The sequence below is a fragment of the Coregonus lavaretus genome, assembly GCF_964263955.1.
Source record: "Coregonus lavaretus genome assembly, contig: HAP1_SCAFFOLD_1067, whole genome shotgun sequence".
NCBI classification, from domain to species: domain Eukaryota; kingdom Metazoa; phylum Chordata; class Actinopteri; order Salmoniformes; family Salmonidae; genus Coregonus; species Coregonus lavaretus.
The window spans coordinates 1-15,120 of NW_028165065.1; the positions used below are offsets into that span (position 1 = coordinate 1).

At 42.3% G+C, this 15,120-nt stretch overlaps 2 protein-coding genes across 2 annotated transcripts in view; one reads left to right on the forward strand and one right to left on the reverse strand.

Moving 5' to 3' along the window:
* Window positions 1–1,292: 1,292 nt before the first annotated feature.
* On the forward strand, window positions 1,293–9,823 carry LOC311116319 (5'-AMP-activated protein kinase subunit beta-2-like). Its single transcript, XM_084191414.1, has 7 exons — window positions 1,293–1,483; window positions 1,780–1,931; window positions 3,675–3,768; window positions 5,953–6,067; window positions 6,842–6,975; window positions 7,131–7,199; window positions 7,360–9,823. Exons 1-7 carry the CDS (start codon window positions 1,325–1,327, stop codon window positions 7,435–7,437), a joined length of 801 nt encoding a protein of 266 aa, XP_084047540.1. The 5' UTR covers window positions 1,293–1,324; the 3' UTR covers window positions 7,438–9,823.
* Window positions 9,824–13,066: 3,243 nt separating this feature from the next.
* Window positions 13,067–15,120, reverse strand: part of LOC311116318 (myomegalin-like) — a gene marked incomplete at both ends in the record, with an annotated part of 50,422 nt that continues 48,368 nt past the window's right edge. Inside the window, 1 exon segment of the mRNA XM_084191413.1 lies at window positions 13,067–13,206. Within this exon segment, the coding sequence (XP_084047539.1) occupies window positions 13,067–13,206 (140 nt within the window).

A 15,120-nucleotide genomic window follows, 5' to 3' on the forward strand; every position in this document is an offset into this window, starting at 1 on the left:
GCACTGGCACTTTAAACATTCAGTCCCCTTATTTGGTCTCTCAGCCTCTTCCACTTCAGTTCAAGAGGTCTAGGCCTACATCAAGCATCCTATGTTTTCTTTTGTATTTCTGTTAACTTTTGTTGTTGACCTTATCTAACGGGTTGTTCCACCTCAAAAAGCACAAGAAAGTGGATTTCGACACCCACCATCTCAGATTGTTGTGAAATCGTTTCTGTTGTTAGAAAAACAGATAAGCTTAGCATTCCTGCAACATAATTTTGTTGAAATATAATTTGATCTCTGAGAAATTAAGCTAATTGATTGCACCCAAATTGGCCATTTTTAAATTATAGGATTCATGTAATATTCAATAAACATAGTACTAAATATCAGATTTGGACCAAACTTTTATGAGTTAGACATGAGGAATCCAAAGAAATTGTCAAAAGCCACCCACGGAACCGCCACACCCCACGGCAATCCTACCCCAACAATGAGTATACAGTATCAGTTCTCTATGACTGACAAGTAGTATGGAGCTGCTGCTCAGAGTATTGTTTCTTCATCCTATATAATGTATTCTCAGTGAATTTTGTGATGTTTTTTTCACTTGTTCTGAGAATTTAGTCATTAAAGTTGTTGGGTTTATGTCCCATCCTACATCCTGATATTACCATGTTCTGACCACTAGATGGTGATGTTCTTGCTATTAGGTGATTTATTTTTGTTAAAAGGATAGTTCACCCTGTAAGCAGTCTATGGACCAGGTATGACAGCAATCCATGCTTTGGTTTTGTTTCTGGCCACTCTTTCAAATGCTAACCTTTTAACATTGTGTCACAAATCCAATGCAATTCCATTGTACCTATATTATCATTTTCACACTTCATGTCCAAATCATCCTAAAGTATCTAAACATTGATTGTGTAACTCAATGATGTTACATATAGATTATTTGGATATGAAAATGGTCCAAATCGGATGTTGGGTACTATAATTATTGAATATTATATGAAACCTATCAATTTAAATGGACAATTTGGGTGCAATCTTTTAGCTTAATTTCTCAGAGATCAAATTATATTTAAACAAAATAATGTTTCCGGAATGCTTATCTTATCTGTTTCTAACTACAGAAATAATTTCAGAACAATCTGCGATGGTGGGTGTCATATCGTGCTGAAATGACACGGAACGACCCTACTATGAAATATGAAAGAAATACACAGAGGTTGGTGTGGGTGGCAAGCTATGTCTTGTTTATAAGATGGTGGTGATGATGATGACATGACTGTGTATGTTTTCTTTCAGCTTGTCCTGGCTGGAGACTGAGTGAAGGATCATGGGTAACACAGGTGACCGGATGTCCGGCGACCGCCATGGCGCCAAGGCCCATCGATCAGACAGCAGAGGCAGCGACAAAGACCATGAGCCCAGCAAGATGGTGGACAGCACCGACGATCCTAACATCTTCAACACACATGGACTGGGGTCCTCCAAGGTACCTCAGCACTGCACTGGAACATAGGATTTATTTTCTGGAGGGCTGTGAAGACCCTCACAGTAGCCTCCAACCTTTACACTAACCCATCAAAAAGTTGTAATGAAACCACTTGGATGTAATTTGTTTTAGGAGTGTGGAAACAGATGTAGGTGAGGGGAAATGTCCAGCCCACGTGAAGGAGATGAGGCCACCTTAGCTCTGGTCCAGGCTGCTTGTCTACGCCATGGACCAGAGCTAAGAACACCTAGACCCTGTCATTCCCACATTGTGATTTCAGCTGATTCTCCCCTCAGGCGTCAGACAAGGAGGAGCCTGATCTGGATGACTTGGTGAAGACGGGGCCTCAGTCCAGACCTACAGTCATCCGCTGGGCCGGAGGAGGGAAGGAGGTCTACATCGCTGGCTCCTTCAACAACTGGGGCAACAAGATCCCCCTCAATAAAAGGTAGAAGAGGGGTGGGGAGGAGAGGCACTGGCCCTGGCTTACCAAAAAGGCCTGCACACTGTATTGCTCATATACAGTGGGGAAAAAAAGTATTTAGTCAGCCACCAATTGTGCAAGTTCTCCCACTTAAAAAGATGAGAGAGGCCTGTAATTTTCATCATAGGTACACGTCAACTATGACAGACAAATTGAGAAAAAAAAATCCAGAAAATCCCATTGTAGGATTTTTAATGAATTTATTTGCAAATTATGGTGGAAAATAAGTATTTGGTCACCTACAAACAAGCAAGATTTCTGGCTCTCACAGACCTGTAACTTCTTCTTTAAGAGGCTCCTCTGTCCTCCACTCGTTACCTGTATTAATGGCACCTGTTTGAACTTGTTATCAGTATAAAAGACACCTGTCCACAACCTCAAACAGTCACACTCCAAACTCCACAATGGCCAAGACCAAAGAGCTGTCAAAGGACACCAAAAACAAAATTGTAGACCTGCACCAGGCTGGGAAGACTGAATCTGCAATAGGTAAGCAGCTTGGTTTGAAGAAATCAACTGTGGGAGCAATTATTAGGAAATGGAAGACATACAAGACCACTGATAATCTCCCTCGATCTGGGGCTCCACGCAAGATCTCACCCCGTGGGGTCAAAATGATCACAAGAACGGTGAGCAAAAATCCCAGAACCACACGGGGGGACCTAGTGAATGACCTGCAGAGAGCTGGGACCAAAGTAACAAAGCCTACCATCAGTAACACACTACGCCGCCAGGGACTCAAATCCTGCAGTGCGAGACGTGTCCCCCTGCTTAAGCCAGTACATGTCCAGGCCCGTCTGAAGTGCATTTGGATGATCCAGAAGAGGATTGGGAGAATGTCATACGGTCAGATGAAACCAAAATATAACTTTTTGGTAAAAACTCAACTCGTCATGTTTGGAGGACAAATAATGCTGAGTTGCATCCAAAGAACACCATACCTACTGTGAAGCATGGGGTTGGAAACATCATGCTTTGGGGCTGTTTTTCTGCAAAGGGACCAGGACGACTATTCCGTGTAAAGGAAAGAATGAATGGGGCCATGTATCGTGAGATTTTGAGTGAAATCCTCCTTCCATCAGCAAGGGCATTGAAGATGAAACGTGGCTGGGTCTTTCAGCATGACAATGATCCCAAACACACCGCCCGGGCAACGAAGGAGTGGCTTCGTAAGAAGCATTTCAAGGTCCTGGAGTGGCCTAGCCAGTCTCCAGATCTCAACCCCATAGAAAATCTTTGGAGGGAGTTGAAAGTCTGTGTTGCCCAGCGACAGCCCCAAAACATCACTGCTCTAGAGGAGATCTGCATGGAGGAATGGGCCAAAATACCAGCAACAGTGTGTGAAAACCTTGTGAAGACTTACAGAAAACGTTTGACCTGTGTCATTGGCAACAAAGGGTATATAACAAAGTATTGAGAAACTTTTGTTATTGACCAAATACTTATTTTCCACCATCATATGCCAATAAATTCATAAAAAATCCTACAATGTGATTTTCTGGATTTTTTTTCCTCATTTTGTCTGTCATAGTTGACGTGTACCTATGATGAAAATTACAGGCCTCTCTCATCTTTTTAAGTGGGAGAACTTGCACAATTGGTGGCTGACTAAATACTTTTTTTCCCCACTGTATGACCTTTTATTAGTGACAACATTTTGACACAGTTAATAGTACATTAACAAGATTCCCCCCCCCCCCCCCCAAGCCACAATGACTTTGTAGCGATCCTGGACTTGCCAGAGGGAGAGCACCAGTACAAGTTCTTTGTGGATGGACAGTGGGTCCATGACCCCTCAGAGGTAAACCCTACATAGGGCTCTGGCCTAAAGTAGACTACTAGATTGATTGATTGATTGATTGATTGGTTGATTTTCTTTTCTAGTAAAGACATTGATATACAGTGCATTCGGAAAGTATTCAGACCCCTAGACATTTTCCAAATTTTTTACTTTACAGCCTTGAGCTCAGATGCATCCTGTTTCCATTGATCATCCTTGAGATGTTTCTACAACTTGATTGGAGTCCACCTGTGGTAAATTCAATTGATTAGACATGATTTGGAAAGGCACACACCTGTCTATATAGGGTCCCACAGTTGATGTCAGAGCATTAACCAAGCTATGAGGTCAAAGGAATTGTCCGTAGAGCTCAGAGACAGGATTGTGTCGAGGCACAGATCTGGGAAAGGGTACCAAAAAATGTCTGCAGCATTGAAGGTCCCCAAGAACAAAGTGACCTCCATCATTCTTAAATGGAAGAAGTTTGGAACCACCAAGTCTCTTCCTAGAGCTGGCTGCCCGGCCAAACTGAGCAATCGGGGGAGAAGGGCCTTGATCAGGGAGGTGACCAAGAACCCGATGGTCACTCTGACAGAGCTCCAGAATTCCTCTGTGGAGATGGGAGAACCTTCCAGAAAGACAACCATCTCTGCAGCACGTCACCAATCAGGCCTTTATTGTAGAGTGGCCAGACGGAAGCCACTCCTCAGTAAAAGGCACATGACAGCCCACTTGGAGTTTGCCAAAAGGCACCTAAAGGATTCCCAGACCATAAGAAACAAGATTCTTTGGCCTGAATGCCAAGCCTCACGTCTGGAGGAAACCTGGCACCATCCCTACGGTGAAGCATGGTGGTGGCAGCATCATGCTGTGGGGATGTTTTTCAGCGGCAGGGACTGGGAGACTAGTCTGGATCGAGGGAAAGATAAACAGAGAAAAGTACAGAGAGATCCTTGATGAAAACCTGCTCCAGAGCGCTTAGGACCTCAGATTGGGGTGAAGGTTCACCTTCCAACAGGACAACGACCCTAAGCACACAGCCCAGACAACGCAGGAGTGGCTTCAGAACAAGTCTCTGAATGTCCTTGAGTGGCCCAGCCAGAGCCTGGACATGAGTCTCCTGAGTGGCGCAGTGGTCTAAGGCACTGCATCGCTGTGCTAGCTGTGCCACTAGAGATCTTGGTTCGAATCCAGGCTCTGTCGTAGCCGGCCGCGACCGGGAGATCCATGGGGCGGCGCGCAATTGGCCCAGCGTCGTCCAGGGTAGGAGAGGGAATGGCCGGCAGGGATGTAGCTCAGTTGATAGAGCATGGCGTTTGCAACGCCAGGGTTGTGGGTTCGATTCCCACAAGGGGTATGAAAACAAATTGACTAAAATGTAAATGTAAATGTTGAACCCGATCGAACATCTCTGGAGAGACCTGAAAATAGCTGTGCAGCGACGCTCCCCATCCAACTTGACAGAGCTTGAGAGGATCTGCAGGGAAGAATGGGAGAAACTCCCCAGATACAGCTGTGTCAAGCTTGTAGCGTTATACCCAAGAAGACTCGAGGCTGTAATCACCGACAAAGGTGCTTCAACAAAGTACTGAGTAAAGGGTCTGAATACTTATGTAAATGTGATATTTCTGTTTTTTTTTTTTTTTATACATTTGCAAAAATTTCTAAAAAACAGTTTTTGCTTTGTCATTATGGGGTATTGTGTGTAGATTGATGAGGGATAATACATTTTTTTTTTTTTTTTTTTTTTAGAATAAGCTTGTAACGTAACAAAATGTGAAAATATTCAAGGTGTCTGAATACTTCCCGAATGCACTGTACTTATATGCCATTTAGCCATTTTATCCAAAGTGACTTAGTCAAGTGCATACATTTTACGTATGGGTGGTCCCGGGAATTGAACCCACTACCATGGTGTTACAAGTGCCATGCTCTACCAACTGAATTACATATACACACAGTACAAAAACCTGACAGGGATAGCAGAATAAAGTCAGTGACTTGACTTACTTCCATGTCATTTTTGAGACGCAACCCAGATATTTTTTAGGCCCAACCTGAATGTATAAATATTTAATAACATATCTGTATAACATATTTGTTTTGCCATTTGCAGTCATGTGTTTTGGCGATCCAGCCATACTGTCTTTGTCATTAACTCTTTAGAACCCCTGGTTAACCCTGCTATAACACTCCCTCCTGCAGCCAGTGGTGACCAGCCAGTTGGGCACCATCAACAACCTGATCGAGGTGAAGCAGTCAGACTTTGAGGTGTTTGATGCGCTGCAGGTGGACTCTCTGGAGTCCACTGACACCTCAGGTCAGTGGGCTCTCTAATCCTCCGTTGTCCCTTTTGGATTAAGCATAGCATCGTACTGCCCAAGATGTGCCAAGGCTAACACAAACTCTTTAGAACCCCTGGTTAACCCTGCTATAACACTCCCTCCTGCAGCCAGTGGTGACCAGAATAACAGCAAAATGCAGCTAGAATAACAGCAAAATAGCTGCATTTCATTTCGTTTGACATGTTTATCTATTGACATTTCTTTGCATATATCCATAAAAATTATGCTGATTCATGATTTCGACTGGCTGAGAAAATATGTCAGTCTCGTCCTGACACGTTAATTCTCAATAGGACAGTGGAGATAGTTTCAATCTTAAAATACGATGTTGCAAATGTCGAGAGACAGACAGAAATGTTTGTACAACCCCTCCCCCCCCTCCCAGTTGTTGCAAACCAAATGTTAGGCTAGAAGCAAGGGGAAATAATGTCTAGATGCCTTTTTACAGTGGAGATCAAGTTAATGAATTGGCTGGCAGGGCTGATGGGACAGTGGATGAGCAGGGATTTCTCAGATTGAACAGAAACAAGATTCTCATTTTTGTGTAATAGGCTTACCCGTGCTAAACAGGTTTTTTAGTATGGCTTAGAACACGTCTCAACCAATCACAATGCTTGTTTTGATCAACCCTTTGTAGAATAATCATGAGCAGGTGTTTAGGATAAGTTATGTAAGTTGGTGAAAACACAAGAAATCAGTGTCACCCTTTGAGAGTATATGAAATGCATGCTGTTATTGTCTGTCCTTAGATCTGTCCAGCTCCCCTCCAGGGCCATATGGACAGGAGCAGTACATGTTCAGGCCTGAGGAACGCTTCAAAGCCCCGCCCATCCTCCCCCCACACCTCCTCCAAGTCATCCTCAACAAGGACACCAACATCTCTGTAAATGTCTTTCTTCCTCAGTCTCCATCTCTTCCTATCTCTCTCGCCGTCCCTCTCGCTGTTCTTCTCTTTCTCTCTCCCATCGCCGTGATGTAAATAAACATTTGGAAACTTCTTGATTGCTGATTCGTCTCCTGTCGCTCCCTCTCCTACAGTGCGACCCAGCCTTGCTGCCTGAACCCAACCACGTGATGCTCAACCACCTTTATGCTCTCTCAATAAAGGTACTGTAGGAGGGCATCAACAGCCCCCATCCCACTTCTTCCTGCAATACTTATGGATTGAGTAACAGTCCCTTCCATAACATAGCATTAGTAATGTATTACTTTACATTATCTATCTGTCTGTCTGTCTCACACACTTACTCCCTTTCCCCTCCCTCAGGATGGAGTGATGGTGCTCAGTGCGACTCACAGATATAAGAAGAAGTACGTCACATCTCTGCTATACAAGCCCATCTAACCTGTCTGTGTAGGTGCACAGTGCTGTAGAGGGCAGCATGTGAAAACTGTACTGGGTTTAACCATCATGTGTAGCTGAGATTGCACTAAACTAACAGTTTACTGATGAGCTGGGGGCCTGTGGCTGAGACTGGGGGCAAATCTCAAAGGACACCCTTTTCCTTGTACAGTGACCTACAGGGCTCCACAAAGGGCTCAAAGTAATGCATTCTATGGGGAGTAGGGTGTCATTTGAGTCTCAGCCTGTGACCCTCACAAATGAAAACACTTTGCATCCACAGTTTGACGGCGATAAGAAAAGGGACTGAGAAGGAAACCACTGTGTGTTTGTGTGTAGCACTTAGATTCTTTGCATGCGGGTGTGTAGAAAGGACATTTGGTTCCATTACAAACATGAAGGTTTGAAGAAAAGTCTGCTGATGGGACTTGGAAATGCATATAATCAAGATTGTTTTATTAAATGAGCTTTTAAAGGATATGAACACGGAAAGAGGGCCGTTGAAGGTTGCTGACTTGGATTATCGTGCGCTCCCATTCTTTGTCTATTATTGCTGTAGTTGGACAGTGACTGGAGTAATTGGAGGTTCATGCAGGGTCTTCCTTGTTTGATCCCAATGGGACGATGACCACTAATCTAATCATGATATGCAATTGGATAGGCTGTACATTGAACTGAGTTGTAATTCAGTTAAAGTGTAACAAACAATGGACATTATATAGTATATCCCATTTAAGCCCACCCACTGGGCACATACTGGTTGAATCAACGTTGTTTCCACATCATTTCAATGAAATTACGTCTGTGCCCAGTGGGATATGATTTACAATTTTAAAATGTGAAAATCCATTTAAACTACTGTAAAGCCTCCCCTTTAAACTAGAGTCCTCGTTAACTAGAAAATATTAACTATGGGTTCTAGTTGTGGAATGTTGGGTTGTGGCTGTAAACCTGTGCTTAGTTCTGCTATTGCCTTTATGACACAATGCTGCAAGCACTTTAGTTACCCACCCACGTGTCTCCAACAAATGCTTTGAGCAGGACTGTTGACATAAGCTTTTAACTATGCAGATATATACAGACAAATATTGTACAGTAGCTTTATATTGGACCTCAGTGTCCAAGCTGCATTTTATAGGCCTAGATACAGCAATGGCTATGCTACGTGTTTCTCTCTAGCCTATTTTCTATTTATCCAATGGGAATCTATTTCTGTGTGCCATATTTATAGCTTAAACTCCCAAATAATGGTTTGTCTTGAATGTTGTGCATGAATTGAATGTCTAGTATGAACCGTTTATATTATGGAATATGTGGTGGATCTCACAAGTGTGGTCTTATTATGGATTTCAATCAAGATTCGAAAATGTTATTCAGTAAAGTGAAAAATGGCCAATGTTGATTTCTTAACAATGTGAAAAAGCGTAATTTACTTTCATGAAGATTGTTACATTTGAGAATTCTGTGAATCTAACTTCACATTTTTGACCATAAGCCATTTCATATTTGTACTTTGTAAGAGTAATGTACCTGTTGCTTGTGATACCAATAGTCAATGTGGGCTGATATGTAGGTAATATACTCCAAAGAGAATATAGATAATATTTAATGATATATGAGAGATTTTATTTGAAGAAACTGAGTTAAGAAACTTTGACTGAAAGCCATATCTCACTCTGAGACTATACACAGTGTACAAAACATTAGGAACACCTTCCTAATATTGAGTTGCACCCCCTTTTGCCCTCACCCTCAATTCGTCAGGGCATGAACTCTACAAGGTGTCAAGCGTTCCACAGGGATGCTGGCCCATGTTGAGTCCAATGCATCCCACAGTCATGTCAAGGCTGGATGTCCTTTGGGTGGTGGACCATTCTTGATACACACGGGAAACTGTTGTGAGTGAAAAACCCAGCAGCTTTGCAGTTCTTGACACACTAAAACCGGTGCGCCTGGCACCTACTACCATACCCCGTTCAAAGCTACTTAAATATTTTGCATGGCCCATTCACCCTCTGAATGGCACACATGCAATCCATGTCTCAATTGTCTCAAGGCTTAAAAATCCTTCTTTAACCTGTCTCCTCCCCATCACCTACACTGATTGAAGGGGATTTAACAGGTGACATCAATAAGGGATCATAGATTTCACCTGGTCAGTCTGTCAGGGAAAGAGCAGGTGTTCCTAATGTTTTGTACACTCAGTATACAATATATGATATTCTATAACTTTATTAGGCAAAAAACAAAACTTGAATTTTAAAACTGTTAGCTTACATGTTAGTTTTTCTGAATGCTTTGCAGCATCATTGTGTAAGCCAAGTACTGTAGAAGGTTGTTTCAGCTGTTTGCAAATAAAAAGGGAAGACATGTTGACCCTAAAGTATCAGTCGTGCCTAAGAAGTGTCTTTACCTAATGTTTGACGTGAGTGACTGACTATATTCTATCTGGCTTGGCTATAGAAAATCTTAAATAGAAAAAGCATCAAGATAATCAGTAAACGGGGAGATTTTTGTACATTCCCCTTGCTCTATACAGACACACCTATAACATCAAAAGTTGTGACAAAGTTGTTTTTTTTGGTACTGTTTTATTATTTTTTGAACCCCAAAAGCCCTCTGTGATATAACACTGTGGCAACACAACACACACACAGTGACCATCTTCAGAGACAGAGCCCATAGTCAAGCTCTGTGTCGGCATCCTAGTTAGCTTCATCATCACACACACAACCTTACAAACCAAGCTGCTCTTTGATTTCAATCACATAGCGTTATTTACATAATTAAGTACTACTAGACACAGCTAAATACTGCTGTTTGATTCCTTTCTACACAACGCACAGTAAAATGGCATTGTTCACGCTCTCTGGCAATGTACTGTTCTACTCCAATTTGACTCAATCCTATACATCTATGGTTTGTGTTTCTGCTTTGGTATAAAATATTCATTTATCTTAATCGTTCTCATAATCTTCTCATCAAATCCTTATTTTCCAAATGAACCACACAGCATGGGGTTTTATCTTAGAATGTTTGGCAATTTACCTCTAGGGATTTTCAATTGAGTGGAGTGCAAACAAGACCTTGTTGGCAGATCTATTGTGATATATATCTATATAGGATAGACACCAAGTGCTAGTAACTCCAAGTAAGTGTTGCGAGTAAATTTTAAAGGCAAGCAAAGCAACATTATCTATCCAAAGCTTAATATTAGGTGGGTGTGTAAGCAATACTACTGCTTGGTTTCCGTTAAATCCTAAGAAAAGGCATATATTTAAGATTTCATAACATATGTGACTATCTTATTACAATCTGGCATAATCAAAAAAATCTAATTTACAATACAAAGCAGAAAAGAAAACACTCAAGGAAGCAAAACTATTCTTAATACAATGATGTTTAACATCAAAATAAAGCTGACATAGTGTATAGCTATTGCACAGCTACCCAGCAATTCAACATTTGCATATAGAGCAAAAGTCTGACATGATTATCCACACACAAAAAGGTCAACAGAATACAGTGAAAAACGAGTCATTTACAGCGTGGAAAGGGCTAAATGTACAGCAAGAACACACAAAACAATCAAAAGCAGCGTAGGAAGAAACACCTTTGGGTGTGACATCTTCACCTATTGTGAAATCTAGAACATCGGTCCCACCAGTAGCCTGCCAAAGTTTGGAACAGCTAGGAGAATAAGGAATATGTTGCCAATAACACCATGGGAATGCAATGATGATCTAAACTGAGACAAAAAAGAAGTCCAATGGAAATTTAACAATCCAGAATAATATTCTCTGGTTTCGTGGTACATCTCTCACAGGAGCACAATTTCGATTTTTGTAATTCACATAGCAGTAGTAGCCTAGTGTGAAAGATTCTCTTTTTGAAAGGTTTGGCCCATTAATGACGATATGCTCGTTAATAAAGCACATGTCCAACTAAAGTGAACTTATCATCTGACGGTTACCGTCTCTCTGCTTCAAATGGCTCTCAAAGAGCAGCCACTAAAATGATATCTCCATCATATTGTCATAGGTGGTCTCATATACTAGGCTGATGTCTTCCTATAGAGTCACATCATGCTTACAATAGGCTATGTCATTCGCATAGGTATGGCAAACAAGTACACGAAGAGTTCAAAGTTCAAACTTTGGCAAGTATTGGTGATACTCTGTTCCACGAACAAAGGTTTAGATTGTTCCTTTTCAAACTTCTGATGCATCAACACTGCATAAAAACTACATTTTATTTCAGTCAGTAGTATTCAGGATAGTAAGTAATATAATATTGTACTGACAATCTTTTTCACCTTATCAAGAGTGGCTAAATGCTTAAGTTTCAGTGTCAGGCAAAAAGCAAAATAGCTGGTGCGCCATGATCATTCAATAAACAACGTCATTATTGCACATGCTCGTCTGAGGACTCCTAAAGAGGAGCTTGAATACGCGTGTTCGGCCTCGGCCCATTTCAGCTCCTACTTTAGCCCTTACCTCTTCAGTGTTAGATCATCGGAGGGCTAGGTGGAGCCATAACCATATTGCTTTCACCTATCTGGTCCATTCAGATCTGTGAACACTGATGAGGTAGGTGCTAAGGGAAGGGGTTAGTGATTGAAATGGAACGGGGCCTTTGTTCTGCTATCCAGAACACTTGGCTAATGGCAGAGACCATTCACAGGCATCATCCTCCACAGATAAATATGGCACACAATTACCTAGAAGTGTTACACCTATACATTCCTCCACTGTGATTCCAGCAGATTTACATATGCTAGATTGTGGATGTCATTGTATTTTTTGCATTGTATTTGCAAAGAAAGTCCTCGTTGATGAAATGCCACAAGAAGAAAGCTTGCATTTCAGTGGCAATCGAAGTTGAAGATTTGTTTGAAAATAAATTGATTGATCATGTATGTCTGTGAATGTATGTGTGTGTACTGTACTTTGTGTGTATACGTTTGTATACATTTCCTTTCTCAAGCCTTGAGTTCACATGCATTGACACTTATCCTGTCCAAAAGCTACCAGGCAGAGGAGCACGCTCTTTCTATGCTCCGGGTAGAAGCTTCCCTTAGCCACAGATCTAGGATCAGCTTACTTCCCCATATTCCATTAACTTAACCAATAAGGAAAAGGCTAATCTGACCTTAGATCAGTCTCTAGAGGCAGCTTCATCCTACTCCTTCTACTGCAGTCAAGGACGCACATTACTGTTACCATCAGAGGTACATTTCAAACCACCTTCTTCACACTCAAAAGACAAACATCAGACTGAACCAACAGTCTCTGGAGCTAAAAGACACCAACAGAAGAACAGGGATGGGTGGAGGTGGGCGAAAAGAAAGGGATGGATGAAGAACAGTCAAACGAGGGTAGAGGAATGCACACTAAAGGAGGAAGAGTTCAGGTAAGGCTTGAGGTGCAGGAGGCAGGAGTCTTGGGCAAGAATTGCCGGCAGGAGAGAAATGGTGGAGAAAGAAAGAAAGATGGATGGAGTGCTCTGAGGATTGACGTTCGATGCTATAGACTAGGCGGAGAGGTGGATGGGGTGAAAGGTGAGGCAGAGGAGGTGTTGTGGCTGTTCTGGCGGTGAGGTCAGAGGTCGTGGTGTTGGGCTGGCTGGTTCTTTAACAGGTCAGCACCTGAAACAGGCACTGGCTGCTGCGCTTCCTGGTTCCCGGACGCTGATTGGACTTTGCTGGGGCGTCACCAGGCTTCAAGAAACTCCAATCAGTAGGCCGTTCATTGGCGGGACTTCGGACTTCAGCTAAGAGGGAGTAGAGGGAAAAAATAGATGATTCACTGGTACACTCCTGTTACATACCCAGATGAGGATGCCACAGCCAAAAAGTTTATGAAAAATTGTTACAACTTCACACTGCAATGAAGAGTAGAGTGTGCAAAGGTTAGGTTATTCCGCAAGTACTCCAAAGATTTGCTGCGGTTAAAGGTTAATGGAATATTTGAAATATGTTTTTGCTTTGTTAGCATGAAACCACAACAATAGCTTAAGCGCTTGCAGATGAAGAGAAGCTGAAAATGCCATTGAGTGAGTGATAGTTGCAGCATGAATATTGTTATCTAAAAACCTTCCCTCAGTAAGTAACATGTATTAAGTGTAACTACCGGTAAAAGTCTTAAAAAGCTTCAGCCTGCCCTGGCTTTCAGCCAATCACACCCCCTGCTGTCAATTGATGCCATTACTCTTTTGATGAAGGACAGCAGTTAGTCTTTTTAAAGGCTATCAGGCTATACTTGTGTGTGTGTGTCCTTGGGAGAGAAATACTTTCTAGTATTTTAATGATTGCCTTCAGAGAATGGAAACTATGTATATATTTACATCTGCAATAGTACAGAAATATCATCATAGTGGGTGGTCCCAATAGTGGATCACTTAGGCTGTGTTTACACAGGCAGCCCAATTCTGATCTTTTTTGCACTAATTGTTTTTTTGACCAATCACATCAGATCTTTTCACATCAGATCTTTTTCAGAGCTGATGTAATTGGTCAAAAGACAAATGAGTGAAAAAAACTTTAGAATTGGGCTGCCTGTGTAAACACAGCCTTAGTACACTGAACAAAAATATAAACACATAAAAGATCCCAGAAATGTTCCATACCCACAAAAAGCTTATTTCTCTCAAATGTTGTGCACAAATTTGTTTACATCCCTGTTAGTGAGCATTTCTCCTTTGCCAATATAATCCTTCCACCTGACAGGTGTGGCATATCAAGAAGCTGATTAAACAGCATGATCATTACATAGATGCACCTTGTGCTGGGGACAATAAAAGGCCATTCTAAAATGTGCAGTTTTGTCACAAAACACAATGCCACAGATGTCTCATGTTTTGACGGAGCGTGCAATTGGCAAGATGACTTTAGGAATGTCCACCAGAGCTGTTGCCAGATAATTTAACGTTAATTTCTCTACCATAAGCCGCCTCCAACGTCATTTTAGAGAATTTGTCAGTACGTCCAACCGGCCTCACAACCGCAGACCATGTGTAACCATGCAAGCCCAGGACCTCCACATCCGGCTTCTTCACCTGCTGGATCGTCTGAGACCAACCACCTGGACAGCTGATGAAACTGTGGGTTTGCACAAGAAGTTCTGCACAAACTCTCAGAAACCGTCTCAGGGAAGCTCATCTGTGTGCTCGTCGTCCTCACCAGGGTCTTGACCTAACTGCAGTTCGGCACCTTAATTGGGGAGGACGGGCTCGTGATAATGGCTGGAGCGGAATAGGTGGAATGGTATCAAATGCAACAAACACATGGTTTCCATTTGTTCGATGCCATTCCATTTGCTCCATTCCAGCCATTATTATGAGCCGTCCTCCTCTCAGCAGCCTCCACTAATGCACAGAGATACCCTTTACGAGATCCTGAGGCCCATTTTCGTTCCATTCATCCGCCTCCATCACCTCATGTTTCAGCATGATAATGCACGGGTCGCAAGGATCTGTACACAATTCCTGGAAGCTGAAAATGTCCCAGTTCTTCCATGGCCTTCATACTCACCAGACATGTCACCCATTGAGCATGTTTGGGATGCTCTGGATCAACGTGTACGACATATGATATCCAGCAACTTCACACAATCTTTGAAGAGGAGTGGGACAACCTTCTACAGGCCACAATCAACAGACTGATCAACTCTATGCGAAGGAGATGTG

Coding starts and splice junctions, on each gene's coding strand:
- LOC311116319 (XM_084191414.1), top strand. CDS start 1,325: ATGGGTAACACAGGTGACCGGATGTCCGGCGACCGCCATGGCGCCAAG. Junction 6,068..6,841: donor GGAGTCCACTGACACCTCAG/GTCAGTGGGCTC, acceptor GTCTGTCCTTAG/ATCTGTCCAGCTCCCCTCCA. Junction 7,200..7,359: donor TTTATGCTCTCTCAATAAAG/GTACTGTAGGAG, acceptor CCCCTCCCTCAG/GATGGAGTGATGGTGCTCAG.